Source organism: Platichthys flesus, chromosome 7, assembly GCF_949316205.1.
Source record: "Platichthys flesus chromosome 7, fPlaFle2.1, whole genome shotgun sequence".
NCBI lineage: Eukaryota > Metazoa > Chordata > Actinopteri > Pleuronectiformes > Pleuronectidae > Platichthys > Platichthys flesus.
In genome coordinates, this window is record NC_084951.1 from 13,926,652 (window position 1) to 13,943,200 (window position 16,549).

Sequence of the window (16,549 nt, forward strand, 5' to 3'; positions counted from 1 at the left end):
CAAAGTGCTCCTGTGTTTGGTTTAGACTTCCTTTTATTTCTGATAAAGAGGTTTGATGGGGTTGACAGATTTTCCATTACAAGCCGGCTCTTATCTGAAGTAGCATGTCGGGAAGTGTTTGCCTCTCATAGGTGCAGCGGTGCAGCTGACACTTCAGCCCCTCCACAGAGAATGACAGCATCTCCATGGCCCGATAAGGGCTGTGCAGCGGCTGACACCAGGGGAAAGGGGAGAGGCTCCAGTGGGTTGAACTGCCCCCCCCCCCCCCTCACCCCAGGATCAGCTGCAGCAGGTCCTCCGGCGTGAGCACACTCATATGGACAAGCTGTAAACTCATTAGCATCCTCATGGCAGCAGAAGTGACTCGCAGCTCGAGCACTTAGTGACGCACAAACACAGAAGATTGTCAGACAGTCTAGAGCCCTCTTTGCACACGTTGACGAAATCATTTTTGTTTCATACACTCGTTCCTCTCATGCTTGATATGTGGCTGTGAAATTTGAGAAAACATTGACAGTGGTCGGTTGAATTCATGTTTATAACATTGGCTGCAAATGGTAACACATGATTCATCCACTAAACTTCTCACACCGCTGTGCATAGAGTATGTTCCAGAATACATGAGTAAATGGCTTCATGCGTTGTTGTGCAATCAACCATCTTGGGAGCTGAATATGTAACTTCCAAAAAAAACACTTGGCACCACGTCTATTGTAAGCAACGTGAATTCATCTCATTCTACTCAAGTTCCTGTCAACTTCCAAGAATCAGGTGATCCATGCATCATCAAATCACTCTGACACTCTGGCATATTTCACAAGTTTCATTGCTCAGGTTATGGTTGTACTTTCTGTTCATCAACTGGTAAAATTAGTAACATCTCTAGGGAATCGAAAATGAATTGAGAGGTTCCAAATCCACTTGCATGTGTACTTGCACAGAGGATGTGATGTCCTGTTAAACCAGCTGTGTGCAGTCGTAGCCCATTTCCCATCATTCAAAGCTGCAGGATTTTGCGGTGTTTCCTGTATTATTCCTGTTTGTATTGAGAGTGGGAGCTCATAGGTTCGAGTGCATGCAGCGGCCACCACAGGTGTGAATGCCATGCAACTGAGGTCAAGAAGGGTAAAGTGAGAGTGTTCAGCTGTCTGCTTGGATCACTGTGAAAGAGGAGTATGTTGGGAAGGTACCAAGCGACAGTGTTTAGTGAGCCTAGCAACAAACACTGTTACGGACACTGCTTTCAGCGTGCGTGTGTGTTTTTATGTGTTTTCATTGGGCATTTAACTGCCTCTCTTATCCAGAGTGACCTGTATTGGGAGGCTTGCAGTACTTGGAGAGACATTTCATTTAAAGGATATACAAATTTTTTACCAATCAGTGTGTGCATGTGCATGTGCATGTGTGTCTGTATTCAAAGTCATCAAGTTATCACATCTGAAAACAACTTTATTTCCTTTTTTACAGTGTGTAGTATTGCTCCATTTCAGAATAGTGCAAAATTCAATATTTTAAAGTTCCTCATAAATAACAAACATAAATAAACAAGTATCACCACATTAAACACAAACTAAAAAAGTAACAGATACATTGAAATTGCACAACCATAACTTTAGCTATCTTTTTTTATTTTACAGTTGAATCAGCAGAATGGAGGCCAAAGTCTTGTGTGTTTTTGTGCACCTTTTGTCTTTAAGTTTGTCTCACGGTGACTTTACAGAATCACGGCATCCCCATAAGACCATCACAGCCCCGATTCTACTGGGTCCACTCTAACGCATAGATGTCCAAAGTAAACAGATCCAGATCAACAAAATCCTTCAAAATAAGGACAAAAAAAAGGCAACTTCCTAGAAGTCTGGAATGAAAATATCACTGCGCTACACATGAACTGAACTGACCCCAGGTATTGACTCTTAACTGAGACGAGACTCAATGTGATCCATTTATTTTATAAATTTCAAGTTCTGTGGTGATTATTGGAAATCACTGGTAGAACAACTGGTTCCATAGCCAGTGTAGTTGTTAATTATACAGTTGTTTGTAGTTCAACTTGGATCTATTTAAAAAAATGAGGTAATAAAACAAGACACTACACTTGATGGAGTGTAGAGGGAAATATGACAGCACCAAGTGTCGACCACGTGACTCTTTCTGGTCAAGTGTTGGTATACTGAAGATAAACTACAGTAGTACTCACTGTGTTATGCATTTTAAGCTGTCACCATGTACAGTGATTATATCACACTGTGTCTTTTTAAATGCAATAGAGACGCAGGATTAAATAAAACAGTCTTTACACTGACTGGTCAATAGGTGTGCAGGCAAATTAAGCTTTTTGCACAAATGTAGTAAACATGTGTTGCGGTGTGAGATCATGCTTGTGGCAGTGAAGAAACATTAAGAAATGCAAATGAAATCCTGCATATCAAAATGCAACTCTCAGTCCTCTCAGGAGAAACCCAAAAATGTCTCACACCGACATTCTCATTGTCATTTCCATTGATGGTTTGCACATCACACACATAAATTAATATATTAGTAACACTCTTAAATAGGCATAGGTCTGATCTGTGTCCTTCTATAAGCATCTTTAAAAACTGAATATATTATCATTTATACATTTCATGAATAAATACACTTCAATATAGTTGTTCTGTTTTTGGATGAAAAAAAGGATCCAACCTCATTTGCAGAACTGAGGGTGTAGCTTCTCTGCACGCTGGTTTCCATGCTCTCTTGCAGTGTGGGAAGGGTTTAGAGCATGACCTGTGACTGCCACCTAGTGTGGCATGGCAGCACTACAACATTTTATCCTCCCGTAGGGAGTCGATGCCAGTACGTAGACATGCATGGTTTCACCAATCGAACGTTACATTCCAAAAGTAAAATCATTCTGTTTCTTTTTTTATAGATTTTAGAAATCCATCTAAATAAAAATCTTGCAGAAGACGGCAACATCAAACCCCAAACATTTACTTCACACATGACAGAAGTACCAAAAAAAACCAGGAGCTTGAGGAAAGAGCGGTCAAAGTTCACACATTTTGATCCAGGAATATCTTGAAGAAATAGGGAGCTGGTATCTTTATGGTGGAGCTGTACCATGGACATTCAGGCATCCAGAGTCCATTCCAGAATTACTGGCACTTGGTAAAAATTTGCGAGAGTGGTTTAAGCATTTTCAGAGATTCTGATTAAGAATTCCTGATTGATGTTGCACGTTTTAACGACATGGTCAGCAAATCTTTACCAAGAGGGCCACTAATTATTGATGGTACTTTATTAACCGAACCAGGGATTTCCCCTTTTTCTTTTCGCCCTCCCATTCATTTACCTGTCCACTCCCATCCTCCGCTCCTCCTCACCATCTCAAACCGAGCAGTTGCGCCTCTTCCCAGAGCCAGCCTGGGCTGTAGCAGCAGAGGCTGAGCTCAGCCAAGTGGTGACCCCGTGTCAAAGACTGGTGGAGGAAACCGAGAGGGTGGGTGAGGAGGGTGGTGGGAAGTTCAGCAGCTCCAGCACGGCCACGCCCACGCTACTGCGGCGTGTGAACATGCAGGAGGCCGCGACCCACTTGTTGCTGCGCGGGTTGTACTTCTCAATGGAGTTGAGACTGGAACTGCCATCGTTGCCTCCCACTGCGTATAACCAGCCGTCCATAGACACCAGGTCATGGGTGCTCCTGGAAACAGAAAATTAGATCTGGTTATACAAATAAATAAATTTTCCATGTATTCTACAGCCTTACTGCAAATGATTAAAAAGCCATTTCTGTTGGTCCTATCTGAAGTGAAAAATAATCTCAATGATTTCCATTTCATTTTGATTATTCTTCATTCATCACAGTCCAAAGATATGCAGATAAAGGTTGGGTAACTTAGAGACTCTAAATTGTCCTTATGTGTGAATGTGTTCTGCGGTACACTGGCGACCTAGGTTGTACCACGCCTCTCGCCTAATATCACCTGGGATTAGTAGACATTTGTGCTTAGTGACTGACACTGAATGCATTGTCTGCTTTGAATTACTTTCATAATGTGATATTCTACTGGAAAAGAGATTGTGACAGAAATATTCTAAAATTAGATGTATGAGTCATACAAGTGGAACAATGACATATGAATCCTGTCATACAGTTTGAGACCAAAAGGAATTACCAATTATAATTTAATTTAAATATAGAAGAGGGTCATTGGAAGTTGGGAGAGACAATAAAACTGAACATTTTCTTTATCTGTCATGAACAATGATTTATTGTTTTTCCAATATTTTTACATCAGCTTGTGCCAAATGTGCTTTGAGAGCGACAGGTGAGCGGTGAACACAGTGTGATGTTTGGTCTGTGTAAATTGAGCCTCTCAGCAACTGGATATAAAAGCACCCAAAGCCACACTGATGATTAACACCTGAGTTATTTATGGGGCTGCGCAGTCTACAGGATCCTGCAGAGGTCTGGAAACATCCCAGACATTAGCCCCTTTAACCCAGCCTGTTCATGGCAGGAATGTTGCACATTTATTACGTCTCCCCATTCTGTAAAATAGGCACAGGGCGGGTCATAGACACAGAGGTGGGTAAACATCTGGGTTAAAGGGAGAGTTGGTGTGGCGGGACACGAGTAAACTGTTGTGTTACCGAGCCTAACACAACAGATGATGCGATTTCATAGAATCGGAAATCGCACACTTGGTCGGCAACATACTGGGTTTGATTGGTTCAGTATAAATAAGCAGAGTGTTTTCTTCATGGCAATATAGTGTTAAAAAAAGAGGCTGAGTGAGGGTGTGTGTGGGGCCAGGGGAATATCTGGATTTTGCTGATGCGTCCTGACATCACAGACTGCCTCGTCTCCCTCTCTGATGTTGATGCTGTATCAGAGTGTGCATGCAAGCCTGCATCACTAGACAAACTTGCTTTGACAATCACCTGCAAGACAAGTTTCATCTTCTAACAAAGAGGAGAAAAGAAACTACTGTTGTAGTATAAAGAATGATCGGGGCTTCCATCCAATTTTCCACAGGTCAAAATTATCACAGTTGTTGTTTTCTTATGAGAAACTCCGAAAAGACTACAGTGTTAATGCAAGATTGGTGATTTGGAATTGGAATCCTAGAACCCGGTTGTCCTGATGGCTCCTGTGTGTATTGCTCAATCACATTTCCTGGATCCACCCCCGCTCCTTTGTCATATGTCATCTGTCCTCACATCTTTTTGCTGATGCGCTCAAATGTACAGGTCAGATAAACAAATGCAAAAAACGTATTTTTACTAATTGAAATGAAGCAGACACTTGAAATGAGTAATGTAACTGTGTAACTTTGACACAAGGTGCCTTTGGTACACACTGGAATAGGGCCTGCTCATTTTTTGCAGTGGTTAAACTTACTATCTCTGCCTTTGTAATATAACTAGTAGGAACAGATTAGGCTGCAAGCTGCTTTCTCACCAGCTCTGGTGGCTCTGGTCTCTAAAAAAATGGAACCAGTCCTCCAAACATTTATCTCTGAATGATGCTTGGATCTCTTGTGCAGTTTTGATCTTGAGTTGTAGCGGTTGAAAATGTTTTGGTGCATTGTTCAAAGTGGGTAGACTTCATTCCAATTATTTCCTTATCGTACCTTAAACTGCTACGAAGACATATTTCTTTTTAACTGCACTTGGACAGTTCTGTTTATATCAAAGCGAGTTGTTTCCAGACTAACCTGCGTATGTTCATGGGGGCCACTCCCTCCCAGGTGTTGGCCTTGGGGTTGAACCGCTCCACCGAGTTCAGGCAGCTGGTGCCGTCATTCCCTCCCGCGACATACAGCATGCCGTCCAGCACGGCCACACCGGCACTGCTGCGGCGACTCAGCATGTTGGCTATGGCTGTCCATGTGTTGCTCTGTTCATCAGATCGAGAGACAGTGGATTGGGTCATCTGCATTCACATTCCACACCTGGCAACAGACGTCTTACTGTGATGATAAATTTAACAGCATACAACTTACCTGCGGGTCATATTTCTCCACTGTTGCGAGATGTGAGGAGCTGTCATAACCTCCGACTGCGTACAAGCTGCTATCTGGAGGGGAAAAGGGAGTAAACACTCAGAATGTAAATATTAGGACTTCAGTACCAAAAGGTACAACTCCCCCTTGATTTCAGACATTAAAACGTAGACAGTAAAATGTAAACAAAGTTGAACAGTATGTTCACAGTAATGTGTTTTTTGGCAATTTCCTACCCAGAGTTGCGACTCTGACATATCTTCTGCGGGTGCTCATGGCAGCAATTGAGGTCCATGTACTTGTAAGAGGGTCATAGCGCTCAGCACTGCGAGAAGAGAAAAACACTTTCAATTCAATATAATGACTTCACTATATAAATTAACTGTCTTTAAGATCTGGTCACGAAAACACACAAACAAGCTAAAACATTGCACTAAATCACAGCTTCGTACTATCACTGTCTGTGTGTACCTGTTGAGACAGGAAGCGCCATCATAACCTCCTGCAGCGTACAGCAGGCCGTGTAGTACAGCTACACCCAAACAGCTCCGTCGTGTTCCCATGGAAACCTCAGGCTGCCAGGAGTTGGTGATGGGGTCGTAAGACTCCACAGTTGCCAGGTCTGAGGTGCCATCATACCTGAGGAGATATGGATGTAAATTAATCAGAAAAGTCGACTTTAAAAGCTATTTTTAAAAGAGGAAAACATTTCAATAGCTTATCCGAAGGACGCAGCTGTTTGACCCTTTGCATATCTATCACTCAGGATTTTTTTAGTCAAAACATCCGAATATACCACCTTCCAGTCCTCATTACGAAAGTCAGGTTTAGTTCATAACACAACGTTATGAATGATTGAGTGATGAGATGGTGGCTTGGTAGAAATCAACATCATGGTTGGCATCACTCACCCTCCAACAGCATAGAGTCTGTTGCCAATAGCTGCCACGCCCACCCGTGCCCGCCGAGTGGACATGGACGCCACCATGTGCCAGCGGTCTGTCCTGGTGTCGTAAGCCTCACAGTCTCCATGGATGGCAAACAAGCTGCCACCACCTGAGACACACAGCAACAAAACCACATTTTAACATCAAGCAGTGTAGCGGTTGTGGCGAAAGTGTGGCCTCATTTCAGAGGGATCGTTTTTGTTAGGTTATTTTGGCTGAGATCCACAAAGACTCATGGCTTAGAATTAATGGATGATGATATTCTCATAAACGGCACAAACAAATATGTTGTAATTGCAAATTAACAGTTTTAGCCTCAAGACAAAATAAGGAACTGTACTGGAATTGCTATGATTTAGTTGTTAGTGAATTTGGGATTATGCAAGGCCTCAGCATGTAAAACGTTACTACATTAAACTGACTTTCTTTTCTCAAACAACTAAACTAAAAAAGACAATTGATATTATCATTGAGTTGAAAAGCTCTCGATATGATCAGAAAGCAGGAAGTGGCATTCAGTGCTTGTTTCATTCAAATCGCGTGGTGAATCTGATTTTTCCCTTTTCTTTTTGAAACACATAGTATAATGTCTACGATACATGACTACAAGATACAATACTGCAAAGCTTCCACACAAGATCGGATATAATCATTTCACCCTTTTTTATCTCCCAGCTACATAAATACTTATATTTTTAAGTTTCTGAGTAACATGGGATGTGTCGCCAAAGTGTACACTGGTAGGTACCACACTGACCAACAGCAAAGAGCACGGGGCTGGCGCCCTCACAGCGACGCAGGCGTGTCCGGCTGTTGCTGAGGACGCCCCTCTGCTCAGGCATCAGGTGGTACTTCAGGGCCTCGATCAGCAGGTCCTTGCACTCAGAATGATGACGCACCAGCAGCTCCGTGTCCACATTGCTCATAAGAAAGTCTCGCTTCAACAGTGGCAGCCTTACACACTTCATCAGCTGACAGGGAAAGAGAATGGTGGGAGGTCAATTCAGATTAAGATGGGGAAAGGGGATGTTAAGTACCTTATTGTCCAACTAAAAAAGTTCAGAGTTGAGACATCATGTCTGGTGAGATGGAACCAGTCTTACCCATGGTACATGTTGCCTGCGTCCATCTACATCATGTTTCACCCAACTCAACACGGACCGGTACACTTCCTCCTCAGATGGCACATTGAGATTATCACTGGAGATCAAGTCCAGGACCTGGATGAGGGAGGGCAAAGTAGATTTTATAAAATATTTACATAAATTATTTCATCAGATGTAAATCTACAGTGCCATTAATTTAGCTGTAACCATCCAAAAAGCCTAACAGCAGCATTTGCTTATGAAAAAAAGGACAGTGAAAGATCTGTTTCAACACAGGAAGAAAATTGCGTTGGCCGCAGACAGGGTTAGTTTCGGTATGATGTACCTGAATCTGTCTGCTGAGCTGTTGCCTCTGTTCCTTCCTCTTCTCCTCTCTCTCCCCTGACCTGATACTCTTTATCCTGACTGATTGGTGGCACTATGCCTCGTCTGCATCAATTTAAAATAGTACCAATCTAATTGAATGAATCAATGAAAAATAAAGCTAAACAAACCATTTTAGGCAGCATTTTAACTTGGACCATTCCAGCATTAATGCTTGTTTGCCACTGTAAGGTATTAATGTGTGTAGTGGTGTTGTGATATATTTTAAGTTACTATTATGTGTATGTGCGTTTCTGTGGCACGACTGAGTGCTGCAGTCCGAGTGGCTGGTTGGCACAATTCCCAGATCAACCCAAAGCTGGCAGGCCTGGATGGGGCCAGAGCAGCTGCTGCTGCTGTCGTCTTCCCTGGGCAGATCAGGGCAACAGTTTATAGCCTAACAGCCTCCACTAATCCACAGTCACACAGAGAAGTGCTGCTACTGCTGCTACTGCTGCTACTGCCCCACCCTGCAGTCCCTTTTAGGACTGCATGCATAAAAGCGTGTGTATATGTAGAGATTTAAAGAAAAGGAAGACAGCATGAATGAAAAGAGGTTGATGCATGAGACACCTCTTCACACAGCAATTACAATTCGCTCATCCATTGTTTTCTTCAAAATGTCTCACGTGTAATGCAACATCTGCAAAGCAATACCAAACTAAACTAGTGAATATCCTGTCATGCTTTTCCACATCCTTCACAGAACAATGAAAGAAAACGCAGAACATTTATCACAGTCACAGAACAACTGCAGACAGAATGGGGCAAAGCAAAAAGAAATAGTAAAACAGAAGAGTGGAGACGAAGAAAAGAAAATCATCTCTTTTAAATCTGGCTTTATGCTTCTTAACTTTAATGGACTGCGCCGGCACACACACACACACTGCAGATCCAGTCTTGAGGCTTTGGAAGCCACAGACAGAGCGGGTGAGGCTTTGTGTTTTACCCTGTGGGAGCACAGTCTTTGGTGCTGTGGGGATTTCTTCTTAGAGAAGTAGCAAGATAAAGGGGAAGTGATGCTAGCAGCTACTCTTCTCAACGATACTTTAATTCATACTAACTTCACATGGCTCAACCAACATACATTCGCTTGAAGCAGACGCCGTTTCATAAAAGAGAGAATATTTTCTGACTCTGCCAAGGAGGTCATGTTTTTCCCCTTTCCGTTTTGTTTGTAAAAATAGTTTACTTTCTTAAATATTGTTTTATAGAGCTTTTTCAACGTGTTCACAATTTTTCCAGAGATTAATTCATGGATCTTGGTGAGGAAAATATCTAGGAATCTGATATCTATAAGCACATGAAATTTGGTGCAGCTTGATTGAATTTAAGGGCACTATAGGGTCTTGACTGAGTCATTCTCTCTACTGTGTGACATTCTAGTGTCTCTCTAATATAATGGGCTTTTAAATTGTGCATGCTATTTTGAGGCTAATAAAATCAAAAGCATAACAATTTTTTTTTTTTAAATTGTAAAAAGTTAAAGACTTTGAAAACAGCGTCCTATTCATGACCACTCAGGAGCTTTCACAAAACAAGATAAAGGTATATTCGAAAATGTAGGGCAATGTTGTGATACTCATACTTGAAATCATAGGCCGGTTTACCTCCTGTAAAAAATGAACATGAATCCCTTATCACCAGGCTTGTGAATCAACCTACAGTGGCAGCAGGTCCCCGTCCTGTGTGTTGGTTTTGGGTGGTGGGGCTACCACTTTGTTTACCTTTTAGCAGCCTGTGCCTTTTTGTTTCTTTAACCTTATTCAACCGGGGCAGTTTCTCGGAAAACAATGCCTTCTTGTTTTAGGAATTCTCTGGCTCACTACACACTCACTAAAAATCAGCCGATGTCTGATCTACTGGCAGCTGGGCCACTCTAGGGAGTAGCTGGTTTTCTGTGCCTTGATCAACGCCACTTAAGCAGTTTATTCTGATAGTTTTGGGAATCCATTAAGCAACCGTTTTGCCACTACTGCTCCACTTGATGGCTCTTACTGAACTAGCTTGACTTGATCTAACCTGAATTCCCCCTAAAACCTTAACTAAATAAAAAAAAAAAAAAAAAGGTTAGTTGGAGGGAGAAACCCTTACTTACACCTCAGAGAGGTAAGCAACACTGTCACTTTTATTAACAGCACAGACGCTGTGATAATGTCACTTGTTTTACCTAATTACCACATCGAGGAAAGGAACCACAGCTTTGTTGCTGCTGAGCCAAGTTCAGGAATAAGAGATCATTTGGCCAAGTTCATTTGCCAGATCAGGGCAGTTATTTATGAGGGTTACCGGGGGACACAACCCTGCACTTTTTAATGGCGAATGTAGTTTTTCTGAGATGCGGGACAATCTGTTTAAAGAACTTTAGTTGGTTTCATCCAACATCACAGCTAAACAAACTCAGCCTGGTGTGTGAATAGACGTACATTCTGGCACAAGAACAAAGCAACAGACCTACTTCACACCACCAAGTCCCCCATGAGTTGCAACAGAGGACAGTCTGACATGGGCAACAGTGGCTGGGGACTTGGCTCTGCTTGTCTCCATGACAACCGCAGGGTATTAAATAGATGTACCCCCGCAGCTGGATCAGCGGGGGTTACACTCGGTTCAGGGAACCTTTAGTTTGGATAGAGAATTGTGTTCAGGGTGGAAAAGGAGAGGCTTTGGAAGAATTTGAAACTACACTTTCAAAAATACGGTGCCAATCATGAGAGAATATTACGCTCTTAATCCAATTTGACCGAGATACAATTGTCATGAAATTAGTTGCATCACAGAGATATCTGTATCACAATATTATTGTTAGTTGCTATAAGAAGTCTATAATAAAAAAATGGCACAAAGGAAGAAGTGTTGTCATGGTTCTGTACTTTTTAGCCCACAATTTTCCTGGGTATAACAAATCTACAATGATAAACATAAACTGGGCTTACTGGCCAATTAAAACTTGTGATTGAATGTAAACTTTCTAGAGGGATGTAAAAGTAGCATGCAGCTGTGACTCGAGGTTATCAATCCCTTCCAGAAAGAGAACAAAGTAAGTGTGGAGGATGTCTTTAGACACAATCTATTAGGTTGGTTGACAAAACAATATTCACGGGGACATCATGGGATGTCGTATCACTTTTGGTTCAACTTTGCTAATTGTTAGCCATAGAAAATGGCATTGTGGAATTACTATTTTATGCTTTTTTAAATGAACACACTCAGTCCATCACTATGCTTCACTTCAATTCCCACTTCACTGATGTTAATTATGCAGGGAATTTAGGATAACATTCATATTTGCTTCATGCTTTTAACTATTTAGCTACACATATGAACTATTGGTGATTTACTGTGAGAGGGTAGATCAGTTGCTGCTAAACAAAAAAACAGGAAACCAATGAAGCTGCCTGTTTCACCAGATGTTCTGTTAGCCTGCATGGGGTTACATAACTGAAACATTTCACTTGACATGCAACGTCTATATCTGGAGAATGTGTCACAGACATGAAAAATAGACCCCACATGGGTTATAATTACATATTATGTAAATAAGTTAACAGAACTGCAGCAGTTTACGAACAGTTTTTTGTACCAACACCTTTGAGATTGAATTCTCACCCCTGTGCCTGATAGAATAGTCCATGGCAGCAACAAGAAACAGTGATTGATGCAGCTAGCTGATGTTTTCTAATGAGTGTAAAAAACATAGCATGCTGATGGGAATTTGTCTCAGGCGAGTCTGTGGGGAGTTGAAAAAATTCATTTGGAAACAACTGTGCCAATAGACAAGGTTATAAATTGCTTCTCAGTATTACTCCATGTTTCTGTTCATTCCGTTTGTCACAAAATAAACTCAGACGAGGCCGTAACCAGAATGTTTTGTCTACCATGTTCACCATAAACATCTGGCTTTTGTCTTCAATGAGAATAGAAACAATCTTCATTCACTCCCACGTCCAATGAGTTTTTGTATAAAAGAGGTATAACAAACGCAAAAAGCAATTTCCATTAGCATTATCAACAACTCTTTATTTCCTATGACTACGCCACCTATGTTTTCTATATAGTACTATCTTGTAGAAGACACAGCAGGACACATAAAAAGTATCATGCTTACCTGTTTCAGTGGCAGCAGCATGAACTCTTCTGTCTTGGACACCTCTACAAAGTGCTGCAGGACATACTTGTGTGCTGATTTGAGCAGGTCGCTGCAGGAGTGTGTGTCAGCAAAGCCTCGGATGCCCAGGCAGTTAGAGGGGTCCAGCTGGCTGAGGAGGAATTTACAGCAGGCGTCCCGCACCCCGATGAGCTGCAGCAGGCTTGCTGCTGGGAGCAACGTCTGGTGATTACAGGTGGAAATACATCATGAGTCTGATTGCACCTTATGGTAGATAGGGGGGGGGGGGTCAAAGCCAAAGTCTGATTCAACAATTTGTTCAATAAATCGAAAAATCATAAGCCTTACCTGCACATTTCCTTCCCCGACCACAATCTCAGCTGTGTAGGCATACTGGACTAGCTGCTCCAAAGCCTGAGAGTCGATGTCATGAAGGGTCACGTGGGTCTGCCGACTCTCTGACATCTCATCTGCATCTCACACAATGACAGTGGTTACAATTCTCCTAGAGTTACATGCCGTAAAAGCTGACAGGTCTAATTGCCTCCCCGTTCAATCATACTGAAACACAGCAGCTCCTAATGTATACCGGGCAGCTGCCAAATATCAGCACAGTTCATTTGTTGATGTCCATTTAATCAGTCATTTAAGGTTTCATGTTCCATATCCTGGTAGTTTGATGAAATCACAAACACAGTATCTACAGGAGAGCTGCCATTGCCGCTTAGCTGATAGTAAAGATCAACGGTCTCTGTGAAAATGGGGCAGTTAGTGAGCGGGTCAGATGAGAGGCAGCCCTGGCGACTCATTGTTCCCTAACAAAGGTCTAGAATCGGGAGGAAATCTGAGACAAACACACACCTCATTAGACCACCTGTGCCACAGACAGGATGAAGGGGAAGGAAACGTGATGCTGGGAGGATGAGGTGCACTCACTGCACACACAAATCGTGCTGTCATCAAACTATGAGCAACTATGCAATTGTATGTGCAGTTTAACGTCGGACGCATGAACATGATGGGCTTCATGGGCATTCAGAGATGAGAGCACAAAGTGAAGTGGAGACAGGCGATGTTTGGAGGAATATATAGACAAGCTGGACAAGATGGGCTTAACTTACTGGTAAACATAGCGTGGAAGTAGGGGCTGCAGGAGGCCAGCACCACTTTGTGCGCCTTGATTTCTTTGTTGGAGACATGGAGCACAATGTCACACAGCAGGCCACGCTGTCGCATCCTGTTCATGGACACGAACGAGTCGTGGTAGTGGCGCTTAGAGTTGTGCGAGATGCTGTGCCCATCGCGGTTGAGCAACTGCATGCCCCCCTCCATCATGGTGCCTGATGTGGCGGTCGCAGGCCTGGGCCACACTCTGGCCAACTGAAACCCCGAGAAAACCGTTTTAATGTCAGTTAATGCTGCCGTCACCGTCCTACAAAAATGTCTTCCGTCATCAGAAAAGTCATAAGAGCTTAGTCTATCTGAAGGGATGCAGGTGTTATGACAGATGTCTTGAGCAATCGTTGTACCTACAGTTATTGTTATGGCATGCATCTTGACAGCTATGATGGAAATATCAGTACCATTACAAAGTAATGGCTGGCCTCATTAGTTGAGATTCAGTGTCAAAACTGATTAAATATAATTATGACAACAGAGAGAGACTCAAACAGGAATTTTACTTAAAATCAAATCAACGCAGGCTTCTCATCCATTGAACTGTCTTGGTTTATTATTGGCAACGACCTCTGACTAACAAGTTTAATTCCAGGAGAATCAGCAGCCAACTCCCACCACCTCCTCATCCCAGCTGCAGCCTCTGTTAGGCAGGGTAGGAGGATGAAGCCTGACTTTGCTTTTTTTTCTTTATACACTCAGCTGCTTTGCTCTCGGATGGAGAACCCACTTCAGAACGTTGCATAACCATCGTCACGCAGCATCTCAGAAATTGCAGTCAGAGGAATATTTAGGATGCTCTGAGGGAAACCGTAATAAAATAAATATCATATGCCAAAATAAATTCAAGCAAGGTACCCCCAGCTCCACTGACGAAGAGCTTACAAATAGATAATTTATCAGAATATCCTTATTCGAGCGAGTACATCCTGATGTGGGATGTAGACGAATCTTGGGCTTCTAATTGTGATTTATTAACAATTTCAATTCACTAAACGTTTGTTAATACAAATAAAAATGTACGCTACAGTTAGTCAATATAGAGAAACAAAAATTAGCAAAAAGCTGCCTCTACAACCTTATGAGTCAAATACTGGAATATTAATCAGTTCATAGTCTGAGACACAACAACAAATTAGTGATTGTGTTTAAGTTTCACACACTTCTCCAGTCCAGCAGACAAATGTCTGAGGATCAGTGCATCATAATAATTGTCATCTGTTCAGAATCACTCTTTCAACTGAACACCTGTCCCGCAGAAGACCATTGTCTCAAATGTCAAAACAGCTGTCTGGCGTTTAGCTCTGGCTCCCATTTTCCAAAACACAAAAGACCACAAACCACACCAACCATCTACGAGAGAACAACCTGCTGTCATGCCGGAGGTAATAAGCCTGAGACGATGCTGAAAACTGAGACACTGATACAGGGAGGTTGAGGGCAGGCGCGACAACTCGATTTCCACAGATACAACTAACAGAGAGAAGCACTGGTCCTGATCATCCCAGGCTTGTCTCTTAAAATCTCCTCTCCCCTCTCTGGCTCAAAAACCTTGGCTGACATCCACACAACGCCTGAGTGGCAAACATGCACATGCAACAATCTTGTTGGATGCACTGTAATCTCTTGTCAGTGTGAGGGATGTTTCTCCTCATACATCAGCCCCCTTGTGTGATCTGAAGAAACCCCCCAACCCCCACTCCATCTATTTAGAATATCAGCAGCTATCAGCAGCTGCAGCACAGAGAATGGATGTGTTTCTTTACCGGGGGCTGTGTCGAGATGATCCTTGGATTCAGTGTCTTCCTCCAGGTGATGGCAGATAAATATGCGGCTGTCGCAGTCAGATTGGTTTCGAAAGTGGCCCCAGTGTCTGACTATCTGTCCATATTCTGACTCAGGCATACGACATATGGAGGAAGCCTCTGTTTTGTGCTGTATGGCTGTATACTGTTGACGTCAATGCAAAAAAAACTGCATGAACGCTGACATCGGTTTGTTAAGGTGGAGCCGGAGCTACGGGATGAGAGAGAGGCATCGCTGATCATGATGTTCAAATAAGAAGCTGCGTGGGGGGGCAGAGGTTCCCATGTTAAACACAGGAGGCTCCACGGGCGCAAATGTCAACCCTTTCCAACTGATATTTGTTTATCATGTGACGCGACGCGGGGCGACCTTAAGCGCCCCTCTTTTTGTGGCTGACCAGAGTCCGGAAGTGCGTTCGATAAACACATTTGCGCTACAGCGAGAGGCGGGGTTTGGATTAGAAGCGACATGATTGGCTAGAAGCTGAACCGTCTGCTGCTTCGGCTAGCTCCGACTGCAGAATCAAACCACCACCAACCGAACACCGCTCGACAATGTATAAAGTAAATCCCTGTTTTCCACTTTCGAAAGCGCTGTTTGTGTGTTTATCATTTCCCTATTAAACCATTAAATAAAATAACATCTAATTCACAGTTTCCTTGTTTTACTGTATGTATGGGCTAACTAGCTTAGCTCACGTTAGCTCTGCCGTCACAGACGAATGAAAACCAAAAGCTCAACTCACCACCAGTCGTCGTCGGTGTCGGGGTGACACCGCCGCTCTCTTCCTGTTTGAACGCTTACCCAGCTTTATAACCTTGTAACGTGACAGACACACACATGAAGAAGTCAAATATGTCTTCTGCTTTTCTCCGCTGCAGCCGAGGATTCCAGTTAAAGCTCACGTGCAGCATCAAAACACTGCTTGTTCTCGCCCGCACATCTTTGACAGTGAAACTTCCAGGTTGCTGTGCTCGCCGACGTTTGATTTATCAGGCTGGTTCTATTCATATTTTGAGGGAGTAAATTCAACGCTTTCATTCATCGACA

At 42.8% G+C, this 16,549-nt stretch overlaps 1 protein-coding gene across 4 annotated transcripts; it reads right to left on the bottom strand.

Moving 5' to 3' along the window:
- Nucleotides 1–1,434: 1,434 nt before the first annotated feature.
- Nucleotides 1,435–16,539, bottom strand: klhl17 (kelch-like family member 17). 4 transcript variants are annotated; one of them, XM_062392939.1, is made up of 12 exons: nucleotides 16,245–16,539; nucleotides 13,639–13,897; nucleotides 12,866–12,993; nucleotides 12,518–12,739; nucleotides 8,044–8,160; nucleotides 7,698–7,911; nucleotides 6,905–7,049; nucleotides 6,465–6,632; nucleotides 6,230–6,318; nucleotides 5,994–6,067; nucleotides 5,706–5,887; nucleotides 1,435–3,685 (listed from the first exon to the last, which is right to left on the bottom strand). In XM_062392939.1, exons 2-12 carry the CDS (start codon nucleotides 13,850–13,852, stop codon nucleotides 3,457–3,459), a joined length of 1,782 nt encoding a protein of 593 aa, XP_062248923.1. In that variant the 5' UTR covers nucleotides 13,853–13,897; nucleotides 16,245–16,539; the 3' UTR covers nucleotides 1,435–3,456. The 4 variants fall into 4 exon arrangements, with proteins under 4 accessions (XP_062248923.1, XP_062248925.1, XP_062248924.1 ...); XM_062392941.1 differs by having other exon boundaries at nucleotides 12,866–12,987; nucleotides 16,245–16,538; XM_062392940.1 differs by lacking the exon at nucleotides 16,245–16,539 and adding an exon at nucleotides 15,460–15,888.
- Nucleotides 16,540–16,549: the final 10 nt, after the last annotated feature.

What these genes read in the sequence shown, in the direction of transcription:
- klhl17 (XM_062392939.1), bottom strand. Translation starts at nt 13,852, where the DNA reads ATGATGGAGGGGGGCATGCAGTTGCTCAACCGCGATGGGCACAGCATC. An exon ending in AGACTCTATGCTGTTGGAGG is followed by an intron (nt 6,633 to 6,904) that starts GTGAGTGATGCC and finishes ATATCTCCTCAG; the next exon opens with GTATGATGGCACCTCAGACC. An exon ending in GCCCCCATGAACATACGCAG is followed by an intron (nt 3,686 to 5,705) that starts GTTAGTCTGGAA and finishes TTCTGTTTCCAG; the next exon opens with GAGCACCCATGACCTGGTGT.